The 20406-nt window shown below is 36.2% G+C and overlaps 2 protein-coding genes across 3 annotated transcripts in view; one reads left to right on the forward strand and one right to left on the reverse strand.

Moving 5' to 3' along the window:
• The window catches only part of LOC115453150, a 54151-nt gene that overhangs the window by 21478 nt on the left and 12267 nt on the right, over positions 1–20406 (reverse strand). The gene's annotated exons all lie outside the window — the stretch shown is intronic.
• LOC115453149 (programmed cell death protein 4) overlaps positions 1–20406 on the forward strand; it is a 31940-nt gene that overhangs the window by 2643 nt on the left and 8891 nt on the right. Inside the window, exons 1-3 of one of the 2 annotated variants that reach the window (XM_037443061.1) lie at positions 2389–2840; positions 4818–4978; positions 18814–18915. In XM_037443061.1, coding sequence (XP_037298958.1) covers positions 2612–2840; positions 4818–4978; positions 18814–18915 — 492 coding nt within the window. In that variant the 5' untranslated portion in view covers positions 2389–2611. Of the gene's footprint in view, positions 1–2388; positions 2841–4817; positions 4979–18813; positions 18916–20406 lie in introns of those variants that run through there. The other variant, XM_037443060.1, reaches the window with a different exon arrangement.

Here is a 20406-nt window from a genome sequence, read left to right on the forward strand (position 1 = left end):
AAATAACAAAGCAAAAACAAACAAATAAAAAGTACCACCTAAAAATAAAGGACACACATTTCTGCTGCTTTGCACAGAAAAACGTGCAATGAAAATATTTAAATAAAAGCTTAGAGATAAAAAACACGGCTACAATGTCTTTGAAACCGAAACGGGACAGACTTTAGATCATAGATGTCCTAGGTATTTCTGGCGGGTTCGTCTGCTTGAAAATCCTTATCACAAACAAACCCAAGACACTAGCGATTTATTGTGCCACCTATATAACGCTAGCGTCACTTGCCTAAAAAATCCATATCATGTATATTATATATATTATAATTCATTTCCATATGTTATAATTCCTCTTTGATCCATGTCTTCCAAAACGCAAATTATTCAATGATAAAAGAGTATAGAGGATGAGTGATGGTCACGTGACATGCGGCACATTTAATGCATAAAATGGCGCCGACTCTCCGCCTCTACAATAGTGATATGCTAGTATCGAAATTTTGTATCGACATCGAAGAATTAAAGAGAGACAAACAAGCCTAAAAGATCAAATACGAAAGGGGTTAGGTTCTACCATAATATAAATATAACAAACCATATTATAAACAAACAAACTGAAACTGATTTATAAGTAACAATTGTTAAAGAAAGCAGTACCTGTTGTGACAAACATCCAGTTGTGTTTGATCTATATTTGTATGTTGCACTATTCCTTGCTAAAAATTTAAGTTACAGATTAAGATATTTACTTAAATACATGATAAATGGAATAAGATAGCGTAGCCAATTATTTGGTTGGTTTTATTTATTTTTATTATTATGCTCTTTGATCGAGAAACATAACTACGTTTCAACAAACTAAAATCAATGAGCGTAAAGATGATGGTTAAGATAATCAATTATAATAATTATTTGCAATAACAACAATATGATTATGTATCTATTTACGTGCATGCAAAGGTTGCTCGAAACATAAGACCGCCAATTGTAAAAATAAGTAAGTATATCTTACATTTCATCTTTATGTTGTTTCTTTTATGTTTATCTATTCTTTTATGTAACAATTCTAATTTTATTCATAGCAATATATTAAAGTAATATTACTATTAAGGTCGAGTAATAATCCATTACTATTTTACTTATCGGGAATATTGTTGGAAAACAGTTATCTTTTACTCGCGTTAATTAAACGTGTGGTTTATGCATTTCTTCTCAAAATGTAAAGAACGAATATATGTATTTGGTGTAGGATTCCAATCACGTCGCCTAATATTCTCAATTCATTTTGCCTTGGTTTTAAATTTTTGGTATTAAAAAAAAAAAAACAATCAATTTCACTTAGTTTGTCGTTCTGGACAACACAATATTGATGTGTGCTCTAACATTCCTTCAAAGACAAAATCCGTAACTGATAAACGGGCGTCTGTTAAAATATCGATATCAATAAATTTCTAAACAAATCCACCCATCCCTAAGCTCGTGTGTAAACAAACATCATGATTTTAATGGATATAAATCACGCCTAAAAGGGTTCAAAGCTTATCAAACAAGATCCACATATAATTTTAATTGATAAAAACAAATCCAAAAAGTAAATATAGAAAGATATTTACTAATTTTCGGTAAAACAGTTACTAACCTATGAAAGATATTTCCGGGGGTCTTTCTTTGCGTGAATTCGATTTGCATCCTTTCACACAACACTGAGTCACTTTCGAAACTTAACAAATACACTAATAAACAAACTAAACAATTGAGAATATGATTATATTACTTTAAATTCAATATTTATGAAGATTTGTTTACATCGTCTGACACTACATGTACTTGCTGGCTGGGCTGCAATAAATGGCGTTTCTGCCGCAAGGCGGTCCCAGTGTGTTGAAGGAAACGAAATAGTGCCATATTCGAAGAAAGCAATTATTTTTGTCTTTGTTTCTTGCGTTCCAAATAAGCTTTGAGTAAAAGAGATAGACATATATATTGACAATTCTGCGTCGAGTCGTCTGTATGTTAGGGATAACATACATATAACTTATTCATATAGCTAACTTTTGAGGCCTGTCCTCTTTATATTTAGTCATTGAAATTATTCAAATAAACAGTAACCTATGTGTCAATCCAGGACAAAGTCTACCAGTGTATCAAATTTCATCCAAATTCGTTTAGCTGTTCGTAAGATTACCTCTAACAAATACAAGAAATCAAATAATAAATATCGAGCATTTTGAGATTTGAACTAATCTAGCATAAGTATATTGTGTAATGATTCTTATTATTTGATGCGCGCCACTCTAAAACGTAGTGATTATATTCTCTTTGGCCACTCCGTTTTAAAATCGAGTTTACGTAGTACCAACAAGCACATAGTTTAATTTTATATTGGCAGTACTGTCGCCGCCATGTTATTTTGCTAACTTCATTCCGGTGTGCACTCAAAACAAATATATTTTGATCGTACGTCCCACATTGTTGTTTATCTGCAATAATTATATACAGTAGCGATACTAGACATTCTTGTTGGAGTCCAACGATATCACATTGTGAACTTCGACGACAGATTGCAAGTTTAATAGAAATTGAGTAATCCGATCCGCCGCGATGGAAGTCGAGCGAAATGCTTCTGACTCTGAAAACGTGGCGGCCGATGAAAAGCCGGTCGGTGACGAGGGCGCCGGCGACGCCACTACATCGCACAGCGATAAGTTACGTCGCAAGAATAAAAAATACGCACGCTCGAATAGCAAAGAGGGTGTTACTGTGGTTGCTCCATTGCCCAAATACCGCAGTTGGAAGAATAGCCGCCGGCCGCGCTAACGAGCACGGCAGAGGGCTGCCCAAGAAAGGTGCGTGTCAGTCATATCTTTGTCTATCGATAAACAAATCGGTCGGGCCCGGGAAAGTTCTAGAACATGTCAACGTGTTTCCAGCTGCATTTTGGGTCAAATTTACGTAATATTGTTTACTACGCAGTGTGTAGTTTTATGGTGGTTTTGTGTAAAGCGGACGCGGTGTGAAGGTCACGTAGCGTTTCTGCGCAGTTCGTTTGGCTACTGATGTATAAATAATATGAGGCTGGCCGCTTTATCTGCTTGTGGGCCGATTATAGTTGAATGACATATTACGTAACGGTTGATTGTAAACAACTTTCGACATCCAAGGCTATTTTGGTTCTCGTTCGAAATTTAAAGCGGCGCGCGGGAGCGCCGCAGCTGGTCACACGGGGTTTTATTGTTTTTTTTTTTTGAGAACAAAGCAATGACTCGTTATATCATTAATACAGTCGTCTGAGAAGGTCGTAAGAGTTCATAAATTCTTATTAGGATATTTAGCAGGTGTATTTACTTTGCGAACATTCTGGGTTTTAATTTATTACTATTATTAATTGTTTTCAATTAACTTGAGTATATTGAATTATATTTGTTGTACATTGAATAAAACTTCCACATTTCTTATTACCTGCCATACAAAGCACAGCTTCAACACGAGATTTTATTTTTTAATATAGAAGAAAAATAAGACAGGCAAACGTTTTTTCCTAATGACCTCTGTTAGAAAATTTCACAGTACCAAAGAGGATACAGAAGGGTGTGTGCAAGTTACTTTTTCACTTATAACATTTGAAGCCAGCTGGGTATTTAATTGATACTGGTATTAAAAAAAAAGAAGTTTATTGCATCACAAAAATGTTTAAGAATTAATTATTATTGATGATAATGTATAGGTTTTTTTAATGTGGAATAATGCCGTTGCAGACCATAAGCTAAGTTAGTTTAACTTAGCTTCCATAGCTGACATTTTTTCATACTTTTGTTAAAACTGCTAAACTAAGTAAACTTAGGTTTGTATATACATAATTTATTCAGCTCAGCTGAACAAACTTAGGCTCAATTTTTGGTCTGCAATTGGCATCAGAGTTACAAATTGATAAAAGCTACATATGTCATCATTTCAAACCCAAATATGATACAATTTAATTTTATAAAAATGTTGCAGCCTTTTAATATCCAGGTAGCTTTTGCTTGTTATTCCATTTGAATGAAAGACTCAGTTTTTTATATATTTTTTATTTTTATGTATTACCCATATCTAGGTGTGTGAAGTCTACTAATCGGTACTAGGCCAGCGTGGTGGACTAAGGCTTAATCCCTCAGTAGTAGAGGAGGCCCATGCCCAGCAGTGGGACAGTATATAATGCAGGGCTGATATTACTATATATTAGTTAATTTCCTATGTCAAACCTCCAAATAAATGGTAATCAAGAGGGCATTCTAAGCAACTATTGACTACACTGGAAACTGCTTTTAATAATTACAGCAACTAGCCAAGAAATAGTTTTTTTTTTACCTTGTTTCAATAATGTAATAACTTTAAAATTTTATTTTTATGTGAGAGTAATACAAAAGCAATAATTTTATTTATTTATAATCATATATGCATAAAGTTATTACATAAAAAAATCAGACTTATCATTTTATATCCTTTTTATAATATGCAATTGATAGTATAGAATATAATAAATTAATATAACTATCGTCAGTTACATCTGCCTTCTGGGATAATTTGTGTGTGTTTGACAGGAATGCTCCTGTGACGTAGAACTGCATTGTACGACTGCAGACATGTCTTGGGTTCAATACCCGAGGTAATGATAATGTGTATTTCTGCTCTGTACCCGTCTGGAATCTGGAATTGTGCTCGGTAAATGACAGTAGGGCATTATATGTCACCTAAACTATCTGGCAATGTGGCTGGAATGTGGGTGTGATAAGCTCTGCTTATCCCTGACAAGGGAAAAGCGTAACGTTGTGCTGTGTTGGCAGGCGGCGCCGGCGGCAAGGGCGTGTGGGGTGCGCCCGGCTCGGAGCTGCTGGAAGAGTACGTGGAGGACGCGAATGACCCCAACTACGACTCCGAGGCGGTCACCAATGGCGACGTGGAGTTCAAGCAGGTGATCGTCGAGGCGGACCCTGAAGAGGTCGTGGTAAGTACAATGCTGGAGGTGTTTTACCGTCATAAAAAATGGCTTTCAATAATAAAAATAAAAAAAAATGATACATATTTTCTTTTTGATTACGAATATGTATTTAACTCAATATTGAAAAAACAATTACGTCTCTCTGCCTGGTGACCTAGTGTTGGACGCTGGTTTTTAATATTCTCTTATCTCAAATATTTAATGTTTAATAATTACAATTATCTAGAGATATAGTTCTACGGATATATTTTAAGGCTTAAGGTGCTCCAGCAAAACTATGCGCTGACTTTTAGAAGCTATGTACTCGAAGTTTTTAAAACATGCAGAAAAAATTTAACATAATTTTTCTGCAACATGTTTTATAATGTGGATATTGTCATTAATTTCACAATAAAAATGCGACTAAAATTTTTAATTCTGAACCTATCTCCTCTTTAAGTACACATTTTAATTTGCAACAGAGTGTAAAACGCTCTTTTTTACAGTAAACATTATATTAGCAAAATAATTACAGAATACAATTTTAGACATTCTTTTGACAACGTCCAGCCAGAGAGAATAATAATAGAATAGTCGCCGCGTGACATATCTTCTCTTCTGCCAGCCTGCCCGCGCAGCCGAATACTTCCGGAAACGCCCGATGTCATCGGCTAGCATAGCGGCGCGTAACATCGGCCATCCTGCAAAGTGAATACCAAAGGTATTCACAAAAATAAAGTTGAGAAAGCAGAACTGAATCGGATACTTATATTTTAAACATTTTTACCAGTAAATCACTAACTATTCCTGATCGATTAACTCTTTTATAAACCAATCAAGTCTTGCTTATCCACAATATCCAACAACTTATCCATTTTGCAATTAACTTTCACGCTATATGTGTATATAATTTATTTTTCGTTAGTACCTAAACCCCGTTTCCTTACTTCATTCCCAGCAACCAAAGACCTTCATTCTATTTATCCAAGTTTACATACAGTTAATGCTGAATACTAGTAGCAATCATAGAATGCTGAGAACCAAACTTAAGTTTAAAAAAAAACATCCAGAACAAATAAACCTTTCAAAGCAAAACCTCCAATTAGTAAGACAGCAGCAAATGAAAAGGAATGAGAAGCACAACTAAAGAACTCCATAGAAGTCGCAAAGGAAGTTAACACACAAGATAATATAACACACAATAAGGACTTATCAGCACACGATTCATGCATATAAATAAGCATACGCAACATATACCAACTCAATCTAATCAATTAATCAAATGGTTTACGAGTAACACAGCATAAAAGCAAGAAGCGTTAGAAAAGTCATAACTGAAATTAATAAAATATTTAAAACTAACATGCGGAAGATTGCCATGCTTCCAGATTATAAAAACAGAAAAATGCATTCAAACGACCAGAGGCATTAAGAAAAAAGACGGGAAAATACAGACAGCAAAAAGAGATTAGATCCCCAGCATAAAGGATAAAAACGGCATAATAGAAACCACAATACGAGAGTCTTTATCAAAGCTACTAAATGCATCCAAGAATTATACACATGCAGAAATAACAGATCCGACCATTAAAGAACCGGTACCGGAGACAATCTCTGAAAAATAAAAATAGTCAAATAAAACTCCAGGTGCAGAGAACATCAGCAATGAACTTCTCATCGAGAACAGGGACATTATTAACACCTACACTCACATAGTTATTGACTGAGGTCTTAAGAATAAATTATTTTCAAGTCAGTGGACAACAATTACTATTATACGACTACACAAGAAGATTGAAAATAACATTTTTTTTTTATTACTAGCTCTTCTAACCTAATCGATAACATAAGATGTACAGACTCCAAATTAAGAACGGATACATTAGCAACAGAACTGGGTGCACGACTTTCGAGAAGTGAACTCTACATGCAATAAAAGTAAATTAGGAAACAAGTTACATTGTGTTTGAATTAGTAATAACGAATTAGTTGAACTCACAAATTAGGGACAGAATTTATTATTCCAAGTTTCTTAATCTGAGGTACTTTACCGCTAAAATACAAATTTCTTGAAGCATATTATTGTGGACTGATACATTCGCCACAAAGGCAAGTGATGACTATAATTGATTCGCCGTGTTGGCAAGTTGAAAGTCACTCTGTTATGGAGACGGTTGCCAGAACGAGAATCAGCAAAATTAAGTTTCATTAACAAAACAGAGTTATCAATGTCAACGTTAACCCATTTTTGTAAAATAAAAAGAATGATATCTGCCATCTCGCGTCTTTATTCAAGAAAACTGATTTTAAATTGAGCAAGTCTAGATTCGTAGCTTTGTAAACTGTGGCAGTGGTTATTCACGTGTGAAAAATGATACAGAAATTGCTTCTGGGCTCTCTCACCAATCTCTAAATATGTTCGATGAATGACGGACTCCAGAGAGCATAGCAACATTCAAGATCAAATCGGACGAAACAACTAAAAAGACGACAGAGATCTCGGGATCTTCAAAACTTTCGTTTGTTATAACAGTAAACCAATTGAAAGCGCAGCCTACCCCGTAACTATGAGTCGAATAGTCAGTTAAACCACGCGTGTCAAGACACTTCTAAATGGGATATTATTTAAAATATAAGAAACACTAAGAAGACTATAAATCTTAACAGTTGGAATAAATAACTATAGGTCTACAACTTGATGTCAAATATCTATAAAGTCCTCGCTAAAGTGATTCTATATCGCAGGCATAACCAAGACACTGGACCAGATTCAACTAAGAGAACCAGCAGGCTTAACCGTTACCCCAGTGTTTATAAAAAACTGTCACTGGCGATCGAAGCCGATGTGGAGACATGTGATTTACAATTACACTACTCAAGTACAGCGTTAGCTACACGTGTATGTTTCGCTTATATAAACAACCAGCACAGAGAGAACATGGCCAACATGGAATAAAAACAACTACAGCAATTTTCATATGCATTACACAATGTTGGCAACTCATCGGAACCAGGATTTGTACATAATTTTCGGTAATGTCAATTTTACATTCCGTAAATTGGGCTCCGTAAATAGTATCGGTACTGAAGCACACATCCGTCGCTACTTCTACCGAATATGTTTCAACTTTTTTTTTTATTATTATAACACTACTTGTAATTTCTCGCCATATAATTACATATATACAAAATGACAATAACTGAACTCTAAACATACTTTTTTTTAACTATTTGATTAAAACATCAGCTTCTTATGACCCACTAAAATCAGAAGACATCCATCTCTGAAGTATCATCATGACATGAATTCCTTGTGCATGTCTGCTCGATAAAACCACGGTTAAAATATTTCTACAACTCAACAGGTTAACAGAAAATAACTTATCATAAGCAGTATAATAGATGTCAGTCGTAAGGTTTGATCTGATATTTTACTTTTTTTTTGTTCATAATGTTATTACCAACAATAAACCACCACCACCACCATGGTACACTTCAAATTTGCAAGAATACTCAAAGACAAATACAAATGTTTTTGCAATCTCAGATTACCATTCCCACTGTTTATCAAAAATTGAGCGAAGGTTAACCAACCAAGCTTAGTGTTACAGCTAGTACGGCAACACAATCCAGTATACCATTTCAGAGTCACCATATTGTACCCTTATTCATTCGCAGAAATATTGCTCACATATTGTACCTTATTAGTGTACTTAGAGAGCATCAATTGTTCAGAGCCGTTGCGTAAGTGCTATATAAGAATACCAAACATTTCAATTATTAAGCCAGTGCTTTTCAATTTATCAAGAGTCCAAGTACAGACAGAATAGTTTTTTTTTTTTATCATGCTCCAAACCAGATCAGTGAGGGTATCTGGAACAGAAGATATGTATGTTATATTATATTACATTTCTAAACAACAACGTTTGCTCTGTCTTATTTTCTTTACTATGTTTTCCTAAATTGCATTTATACATCAACACAGTTGACTGGATTTTGGAACCTCGTATACCACAAATCACATAATATTGTACTCCTGCTGTATATTGTAGCTTAATTTCTTTATGTCAGACTGTAAGCTTTCCATGTAAGATTAATGAATTCACAGATATTATATATAGTTTATAATTAAATATAAACACTAAACCAGAAACAGAAATAGAAAAACAGAAAAGAAATTAAGTAAAACAGAATTAATGAAGCAGATCAGTAAAATAAAGCAGTCAAATCAGACAGAGTATGTTCTGACGTAGTGTTACCAGGTGTCTCGATGTGCGCGGAATATCCCGGTTATCAGAGTTCTGGAGACGCGTCCCGATTTGCGACTGATTGGGACATTAAGTGTCCCGAAAATCAATAAATTTATCAAAAGACATTATTATCAAAAAAATAAACAACACATCACATCACTAGCCCTGTAGGTATAGTTTTATTTTGTTCTGTTGTTTAGAGACGCGACTGTACCGTGATCTATTATAATTCCATGTTAAAACAGAAATTGCAATGAAAACCAACATTAGCATGACTTGCAGTATTTTTTTTTTTTTTTTGTCTTTCGACCTTCAACCTGGATTCCGATTTGTTTACCCGTTGCCCGATTTCAAACAAATAGGACCTAGTAACACTAATCAGAATGCTCATGGCTACAGACAGAATATAATCAGAAGGCTCATGACCACAGACAGAATATGATCAGAATGCTCATGACTACAGACAGAATATGATCAGAATGCTCATGGTTACAGACAGAATATGATCAGAATGGTCATGGCTACAGACAGAATATGATCAGAATGGTCATGGCTGCAGATAGAATATTATCAAAAGGCTCACGGCCACAGACAGATCAGATTAAATAAAATAAACAGTTACGCACGTTCGCATTGTCAGCCTGAAGTGTTGCGCCACCGATTTGACTTCACATGACTCCAGTCATTCCTGTCTCCAATGATTTAGTTTCTAAGAAAACACCCTCTCCAGTGAGCCAAGCAGCAGGCATAACGAAGTTTTTGTTATGAATGTCGTGAATCGTACTAATGTGCAGACATCAATTCCATATGCATTCCCAACATATTTACTTCAACAGACGTAGACGTTGCCATGGTAACTAAAAATCTGAGAATCTGGTAATTTTAATTTTGGCATTCAATGATTCGTCACAGTTTTATTCCGATAGTTCTCTTCACATTCGAATTCAATGTAACTTCAAATTATCATTTGTATAATCCCACTTCTGAATGTAAAACGCTCTTTTTTACAGTAAACATTATATTAGCAAAATAATTACAGAATACAATTTTAGACATTCTTTTGACAATGTCCAGCCAGAGAGAATAATAATAGAATAGTCGCCGCGTGACATATCTTCTTGAATACTTCCGGAAACGCCCGATGTCATCGGCTAGCATAGCGGCGCGTAACAAGAGTTTAAGTAACAATTTAATACGGAATATATTGGTAGTTTAAAATTTTCTGAAATTTTTGCATATTCCCGCGGTAACTCGTGCGCCGAAAATGTACGGAAAGAATACTCAATGATCTTTACTCTTGGATCTTAATGCTCGGAGGAATATCCTTCAAATAGCTGGTGACGGAAATCGACAACGCCATGGTATCTATACAGGAGGACATTCGCATACGACACATTTATATACATTCTAGAAAAATCTAAGTAATCAACAAAAATACAGTGTATTAATTTGCTTTATTCAAGTGTCAAGTATACTATCGCGCGATAAAGCGCACGTTTAAAAATCATCTCTGTCTCTTTGTAATAAAGTCATTTTTGTTTAATTATGTTTTATCAGTCGGATTCACGTATCGCGACAGCCATCGAGGACAATGCAAATGATATTTTGGAACAGTGCATCTGCGTGTTTATCGCTCTAACTGATTCTTATTCTGTGCCAGCGGGAGCGGGAGGTTGCTTGCATTTTATTGGACGCGATGGCCAGGGCCGGTTTTAGTGAGACGCAATGTAGGGTAAAAAGTAAAATATCTTTGGTAATTCAGAATATATTTTTTTATAAATCTTAATCAATAAATATAACCAATTTATAATAAAAAATTACATCACAGAAAAGTAGCATTTATTATAATAACACAGCTATGTCGATTTTAGCCGACAAGCATTGTTTTTGTTCCGTATTGAAATATACATGAAAATGTAATTAGGCATTACAATACTTGACACCATTAGGAAGACGAGCGCCATACATAACCGCGGGACGATGCTATTTTTTACGACTAGTTGCATGTTACCAGGCGAGTGAACTCACGTGATTTCAAAACAAGGCACTCATCAGACTATCCCCGAAGGGATAGGTGGACGTATAAGGTCATATATTTCCATATATTTTTAAATACAAAAAAAAACAATGTCACTGCCCGACGTGGAATCTCAGAGCGGTTGTCGCATCGCGCGTTATATCTACGCCATTCAGGTTGGATAGTTAGACTGGTGGTATGTCTCTCGTATGTAAGAGTCCGTCTGGGTAGGTACCACCGCAATGTCCATTTCTGCCGCCAAGCAGCAGTGTGTAGTCACTGTTGTGTTCCGGTTTGAAGAACATTGTAGCCAGTGTAAATACTGCATATAGTGAGACTTAACATCTCATGGCTCAGGTTGCCGAGCGCAGTGGAATATAAAACAGTACTTTATATTTCAAGGTGTTGGATAGTGTTTGAATGAATGAATGAATGAATGAATGAATGAATGAATGATAACACTTTATTGTGAACACCGAATACAACATAAAGTAATTACAATAATTATCAAGCGAAAGTCGTGAGCCAATAGGCGGTCTTATCGCTAAACAGCGATCTCTTCCAGACAACCTTGTGTTGGTGTTGTTGGTGTTTCTACTGTTTATGAGCGGTTGTATCGTTTACCATCAGGCGAACGGAAAGCTTGTCTCGTCACCCAAAGCAATAATAAAAAAAGTCCCACGTTATTTATTTGTACCAAAATACGGTATGACCTTGGTCCAGCGAGCGTGTTTACAAAGTCGACGGGTGTCGACCGCGCACGCGATTATCGCGCGAAGTGTTTTTTAGCGCACTTCATAGCGGTGGCCGGTGGGGTGACGCGCGCTGCGTTACCAACGCGTCTCGATCAGTATTCTCTCGTCTCGAACGCGATTCGCTTTCTAGTCGTGTATATAATCTGTAGTACATTGGATAACTCGCAAATCTTATTATAATATTGTAGAATGGCGGCAGATCGATAGCGCGGTGTATTTGACGTTGGTTTTGTGCAAATCTAAACACAATCAATTTCTTTTTTCATAGCGTTCATAAGTAACTTATAACTACAAATAGGATATGTTGTTTATTTTGTTTTGTTTTACCGTGCGCATGCGCGCCCAATAGCCGTTAATACGAATGTATTAACAGTGGATAATGTAGTTAGTTGTACAATTATCTCTGATATACATATATGTAATCTTACTTTTTTTTTAATTTATTGTTCAATTGTTTTTTTATCCCAAATAAATAGAAAAATAATATGTTTAAAAATGGCCAGATATTTGTATTTTTTTTTTGTAGAAGGCTTGTGTTTACACGTTTAACTCTGCACAAGCGCACTTGGTAGCCATTATTTCTTAGTATGGTTATTCCTACTTAAAACGTTCCCCTCGCACTGTATACTGGATTTTAGTATATGCGCATTGTGAGGCGACCCCGGCGTTGAGCGCATGCTAACTACAGCGGCACACCAGGGCCGTACTACACCGACTCTTATGGGGGACATAGTGATTGATTTTATGGGACATTCGGTCGGAAACAGTCACACATGGGGCTCGTGTTACGCCGCGCGACGTTACATGTCAACAGGCGTCGTGTTTTCGAAAATTATTTAAGTATAAAAAGCAAACGATTTTGTTAACCATTTCTACGGAATCAAATTGTAAGTATCCCTTCGAATAAAAAAATAAATTTTCGGCGCTCAAGTTACAGTTAGTTAGTATATGCAGAGTTACGAATACTTGTAAAAATCAATGTTAAATCTTTTTGAAATTTTTTTTGTACCAGAATCCTTATATTGTCTATTTAGTAGTGTTGGTTCCAAATTAAAATTGTTTGTAATTTAGGAGTAGATGCTCGGAATCAACGGAAATTTTAGGCGCATTTTTATTCTGACATTAATGACATACTATCGATTATTAAAAAAAAAATTACCACCAAAGTTAAAATAACATTGTAGAAACCTATGTTTAATTTTTTATCTATATGTTTTATAAATTTCGAAAAAGCCGCTTCGAAAAATACGGCTAGCGCCTCCACCTTAAGCCTCTTTCAAAGGTCAGGTCATAGCGTTCGACCAACGATGCAAGGAAATCAAGCCATAGTATGCACGTGCGAGGTAAAAAAAATATTAATCTCGATTATGATCTGTTTTCCAGTCTGTCCCGTACCCACGCACATGTGTTCTATCGTTCATAATTTTAATTTGTCAAAAATTAATTAACTTTGCTTCTATCGCTCGTGTGTATGATAACTGGTACACATTTTTACTAATTTAGTTAATAGAAAAAAATCAATGAGATATTTTTTACACTTTTTAAAGAAAATATAGCTACATGTCCGGCATGGTCCGGCAGACTCGGTTCGAAGCACACCCGTTTTTATTTCATCCGCGTTTTAAATTCATAATTTTAGTATTTTCGATCAGTCTCTTAACTGTGTTTAGTTTCATTTGAAAGAAGATCCTACCGCCTATAAAGTTGCATAGTTCGTTTGGAGAAATATCAAAGAAGTTTCAAGATATAGAAGAAAACATTTTAAATTTTAAAATCTAACCGCCGCGGCACTGACCTACGACAACACGCTGAGCCGCCGAAACGGTGAGTCATAATTTCTATCGAACGCTTCGGAGGGTTATTCTTCAACTTTTACTCAATAGCTGAGACTATTCTGCAACAAATTATGGCGTCTTCATGCGGCGGCTGTAAGAGCAACTTAAAATATGACAATTGCATGGGATGCTCGCAGTGTCGCGATACTTATTGCCTACACTGCTTAAATATTACTGAGAGCCATTTTATCTCACTCTCACAAGATTATAAAAGGCAATGGTTTTGCCCCAAATGTCAATGTTCTAAGCCCAAGAAGGATAATTCATGTACCCCAATAAAAAGCCATGAAAACGTGAACGACAACCAAACGAAAAACCATAGCACCGTCACTACCAGGTCGAATAAACAAAAGGTAAAATCCATTAATACTTTACCACTAAATAGCAACTTAGACGTTTCCTCTTTACTTTCTGAAATTCAGCAACTGAGGCTTGAGATCGGTCAAGTAAGACAGGAAATTAAGGATCAGACTAAAGCTTTCTCTAAGTCACTGGAAGACAGACTCGATGAGTATTCTAAGATATTCGAAGCCAAAGACAGTGAAATTTTATCATTAAAGTCCACCGTTGATGAACTTCAACAAAAAATCGCTGAACAAGAGCAACGATCCTTAAAAAACGAGATAGAGTTAATTGGTATGCCGGAGGAAGATAATGAGAATCTCACCCACTTAACCCTTCTAACCGCTCAGAAAGTTGGCGTAGAACTCAAGGAGAGTGACATCGATGAAGTAGTGCGAATTGGACCCAAGCGCGCTAATGTCTTGACTACTGCAACTACAGTCAACAAACCGCGTCCCATTATTGTCAAACTGCAACGCCGGATGAAAAAAGATGAACTCCTTAAGGCTGCTAAAGTCAGGCGTAATCTGACTACTGAAAACATCACTTCAAAACCCCCTCAAAAGTTATATATCAATGAACGCCTTACTAAAGCTAATCGGAATTTATTTCGAGATGCAAGACTTCAAGCGCAAAAACATGGTTTTCGTTTCTGTTGGGTGCGGAATGGTGCAATTTATATTAGAAAAGCTGAAAACACACCGGGTTTTCAAATCCATTCGCATACTGACTTGGAACTTAAGATTATGGATTGTAAATTTCCTAATATCAACCATGCTAACATTAATGCTAAATAATTTAAGTTCCTATTCTGTATTAAGGCTTAATAAGAATCGTACGGGTTACATATTTACTTATTCTTCGAAAAATCTTGCACATAAACACAACACATCGAAATACTCACCAAAAACACTTCTCACATTCACCACCTCACAAACTTGGTCACTCAATGCCAAACAGATTCTCTCAAGCAAATGCATATTTTGTTACTGTCTAATAATACGAGTTGTTGCCTCAAGTTCAAATAATGTTCGATCTTCAGGATAACATCGATAAATCTCTGTCCATTAAATGTCATTTGCTTGAGAGCCCTGATCAGTGTCAAGATCTGTTTTTAAAGGATTCCCGATTTATACTTCTCTCATATAATATTCGAAGCATCCAACGAAATTTTGACGAGTTGCTTGTAACACTGAAACGACTTTGCGTTGAACCAGACGTAATAATTCTATCCGAATGCTGGCTCAATGAAAACTCCCACATACCACAAATACCTGGTTATGCTGTTTTTTACACCAACACAATAATAAACAGATGTGGTGGAATCACTGCCTATGTCAAGGATACTTGGAATGCTGTAGTACAGGAACCCTCATGTCAGGACTGCAATTGTTTACAGATTCAAATTAACAACCAAATAACTATATTAGGTATTTACCGCTCCCCTTCCTTTAAGGACGCTAGTAACTTTTTAAATTTTCTTGATGACAAATTATCGCAGATTACAGATCGCCAATCTGTTATACTCGCTGGAGATATTAACCTGGACATATGCAGCGCCTCCTTAAGTAAGGATTGTTCAGACTATCTCTGCCTGCTGGCAAGTCACAATTTGCTTCCAGCTATTTCTATTCCAACCAGAGGACCCTCATGCTTAGATCACATTTTTGTAAAGGATACGCTAAGCTCTTTCGGTATAGTATGTCGCTCAAGCATAACCGATCACGACATCTGCTTACTTAGTCTAGGGGCACCGAATCGAAAAGACACTCTAAAGGCAACTAAGTATAAAGTCAAAACTGACGTCCCTGGAATAGTTCATGACCTACGTAAAAACGACTGGGCAGAAATATTAGAGATGACAGATATTAATCTAGCAGCTGAAAGTTTCATTGAACAATTAAACGCAGTCATCACCCGTAACACTAAGCAAATTCCCATTAAACGTGCTAATCGTAATATTAAGCCTTGGATCACCCCGGGCCTCATGCGCTGTCAAAGAAATAGAGACAAACTTCACATTGAAGCTAGAAAGAACCCTGATAATGACATAATCCAAACTTCTTACAAAAGATATCGGAATTTTCTTTTGCACTACAACAACGACTCAAAGCTGAGCACGAAAGCAAAACTGTTCTTGAGAACAAAAGTAATCCAAAAAAAATGTGGAAAGCAATAAAAAACATCTGCAATATTCCTATTTCTCGTGCTGTCCCTAACCAACTCACTACTATTGCAGAAAATCCCGTGGATTCTCTTAATATTTGCAATGAACATTTTACCAATGTAGGAAAACGACTTGCTCAAAAAATTCTTAAAGACTTACATACTACAGAAAACTCTCTAGTTTCCAAATACAAATCAGTTGTTTCTTCTAAGCATTCCTTCTTTTTAAAACCTACAGATTCCTTTGAAATTGGTAAATGGATAGATAATCTCAAAACTGATAGTGCCCCAGGACTTGATGGTTTCACTCCTTTTATTCTGAAATCAATTAAAGACTATATTCTCGTCCCACTAACACATATTTTCAACTTAAGCTTTACAAATGGAGTCGTTCCCAAAATCTGGAAACTAGCCGTCGTCACGCCAATCCATAAGGATGGCGATGCTTTGAATCCAAATAATTATAGGCCCATCTCATTATTAAATATTTTTGGAAAGCTCTTGGAGAAGGTTGTCAATAAACAACTCATATCGTTCCTTGAGAAATACAACTTACTCTCTGATAGCCAATTTGGGTTTAGGCGCAAAAAGTCTACTGAGGACGCCGTTCTCTCCTTGGTTGATGCAGTGTCGAAGGACTTGGATCATGGGAAATGTTGCTTGGGAGTCTTTCTTGACCTTGCCAAGGCCTTCGATACTGTATCGGTTCAATTACTTTTACGAAAGCTTGAGATGAGAGGAATTAGAGGAATAGCAAATGACTGGTTCCGTGACTATCTTTCGGAACGTCGCCAACGAGTCAGAATTGGTCCCTATTTAAGCAATGAACTTACAGTCGATGTTGGCGTTCCGCAGGGTAGCATTCTTGGCCCGACTCTTTTTATCATCTACATTAACGATTTATTAGAATTACCTGAATTGAATTGTCAGATTTTTTGTTATGCAGATGATACTGCTTTGATTTTCCACGATTCTTCTTGGAACAGAATTGTTGATAATGCTAAATCTACAATGGAAACAGTCTTCCATTGGCTACAACAAAACTTATTAACATTGAACTTAAAGAAATCTAAAGCTATCGATTTTTTACAAAACGCTTGCATCTAAACCCTCTGTCTTGCCTTCCTTAAGAGTTCACACTCGTTGTGTTGATGTTTCTGTGTGTAACTGTGAAAGTATCATCTACACTGACAACATTCTATATCTAGGGGTTGTAATCGATGAAAACCTATGTTTTAAAAAGCATCTTACATTTCTCAGTTGCAGAATTAGAAAATCCATTTATGTTATTAAAGCTCTACGACACCTTCCTAGAGAAATTCTATTGATGATATACAAGGCGTTTTCACAGTCTCTGCTGTACTACTGCATTCTTGCGTGGGGTGGAGCGATCAAAACTAAATTCATGGAACTCGAGAGAGCTCAGCGATCTGTTTTAAAGGTGATGTTGCGGAAACCTTTCAGATTCTCTACAGACGAACTTTATTCCGAGTGTAAAGTACTGCGAGTACGACAAATTTACATACTCAAAGCTGTTATTATTTCACACAAAAGAGCAATTAACTCTGAGGAATTTGAACACCTGTGTCAGCGCCGTATTTATCGTATTCCAACTGCCACGATACACACTGCTTTCATCAAACGACTCCCTTCCTTTTTGCTGCCTCACATCTACAATGAGGTATGTCGCCGAATACCTAATATTAAGATGCTGCCGTCGAGCAAGTTAAAATCTAAATTAACTGAGTGGCTTCTGACACTGTCATACCAAGATACCGAAGAATTATTAACTACTTTGGGTGACTAACACACACACACACATACACATACACACACACATACACAATGGTTCTTATTGTCTTACCCTGCCACTGTTTTTTCTACATTCGTATTGATCTCAACAGTTTTGGTTATGTAATTAATTTTAAGAGTTTATAGTCATATTATATTTTTCTAGATTATTAACAGTACATAGGAAATTTGTGCTGTTTTAGTTTAGTAGTTCATTCTTTATAGAGAATTTTTGTAGTTATCATTATTTTTTATTGTTATTTGTTTTCTTTTTTGTAACTTTGTGATTTCTAACTAGAGTCTGACAAATTTAATTATTGATACTGGTTTGTAAAGGATACGCGATACAAGTTCTAAACTTAGTGCGCATCTTAACGCAGTTGTAATAAACCAGTTGTAATGTAAAAATTATAAACAGCGCCGGCGCATGTATGGCGGGACGCAGCGCAGATTTTTTTTACTGTCAAACTATTATCGGTATTGTTTTCATTGAAATAATATTCAAAATCGATTAACACAACTATATAATGCAATTTATTGTTGTGTTAAAGGATTTTAAATATTATTTCAATGAAGATAACGTTGATAATAGTTTGACAGTAAAAAAATTCTCTGCGCTGAACTCCACAATACATTCGCCGGAACTCAAGTTGTCCAATTCACCTATCGTTAAAGCCGGTATTAATTGGTGAGGTGTGGTCCGCAGCGCAAGTCGGAGCCTGTGATCCTGGAGTACCTGGAGCATGGAGACACTCACGCGGCGGCCGAGGACTTCCTCGAGTTCGTCACCGCCAAACGGAGCCATCTAGTGAGTACAACTATACGCGGCACGAGACGTGAGCACACTCGTGATTGGTCATTTTTATTTATCATTTGTACAATATGAAAAGCGGCGATAGCCTAATTAGTTGTGGAACGAACTGCCGAGACGAATGTCCGCAGGTTCAAATCCCAAGAGCACACACCTCTGACTTTTCAAAAAAAATATGTGTGTATTCTTTGTGAAATATCGCTTGCTTTAACGGTGAAGGAAAACATTGTAAGGAAAACTGCGTAACTGAGAAATTCTCTATAGGAATTTTCGAGGGTGTGTGAAGTCTACCAATCCGCACAAGGCCAGCGTGGTGGACTAAGGCCTAATCCCTCTCAGTAGTAGAGGAGGCCCGTGTCCAGCAATGGGACAGCATATAATACAGGGCTGATATTATTGTACAATATCTTTACTTTAAACCTAATACAATATAGCCATTAACAATAGTACCTATTAAGTATAAATTTTGACGACAAACGTTTCGCGCAGTTGGTCGATGCTTGCTGTCTATTGGCTCACACGTGCCACTCGACTACTGTACACTCGTCCAATTTGTACGTCCTCGCGCTCGTCCCAACCCCTATTTATCTGTGCTCATGACTTGTGCCGTTTACTGTACTATATTACAGGGGTAAGGAAAACGAAATATCGATATTGTGTAGTGGTAGAATATTTATATTCGCACGAATAGCGACCACCGTACACAAGGTATTAAAACCTGCCATAGTGGCCCATGTAAGTGTGTTGGGTTCCGGGATTAGTCTGTATATATCCGGTTCCAACGGGCCGGCATAATTGCGTCGACTGGCAAGGGGTAATCATCTCTCGTCAGTCGTAATTCTATTGGACCCCACTCCTTACCATCAGGTGCAGAGGGGTCACTTTGCCGTGCTCTTATTAAAAAGTTATAAGGCGTGAGCTTGTTTGTAATATAGATATATTTTTTAAAGTATATAATAATAACTAGCGACCCGCCCCGGCTTCGCACGGGTGCAATGCTGACTATTTAATGGATGTTATTATTATACATATAAACCTTCCTCTTGAATCACTCTATCTATTAAAAAAAAAACGCAACAAAATCCGTTGCGTAGTTTTAAAGATTTAAGCACACATAGGGACAGAGAAAGCGACTTTGTTTTATACTATGGAGTGATGATAATAATTTATCGAAACATTGATTATTTATCGTAATCCTTGTGTTGTGATAGTAAAAATCTATGTATGCGCTATGTATAAACAAACTTATCAGTACATAATACTATTAAAGATTAATTAAGATTATTTTTGAAGCCATATCGCTCTTATGTATAATAACAGTGTAATTATTGATTAAAAATTTAACAGAGATTAATTAAAAAAAATACGTCGAATAGGGAACCATCTTTGTTGAAGTCGGTTGAAAATAAATATAACGTAAAACTACATAGTTGACGTGAAACAGCGTCGCTCTATGAAGTGTGCTGTTGCTCAAAACAATATACTAGA

This window comes from Manduca sexta, chromosome 26, assembly GCF_014839805.1.
Source record: "Manduca sexta isolate Smith_Timp_Sample1 chromosome 26, JHU_Msex_v1.0, whole genome shotgun sequence".
NCBI lineage: Eukaryota > Metazoa > Arthropoda > Insecta > Lepidoptera > Sphingidae > Manduca > Manduca sexta.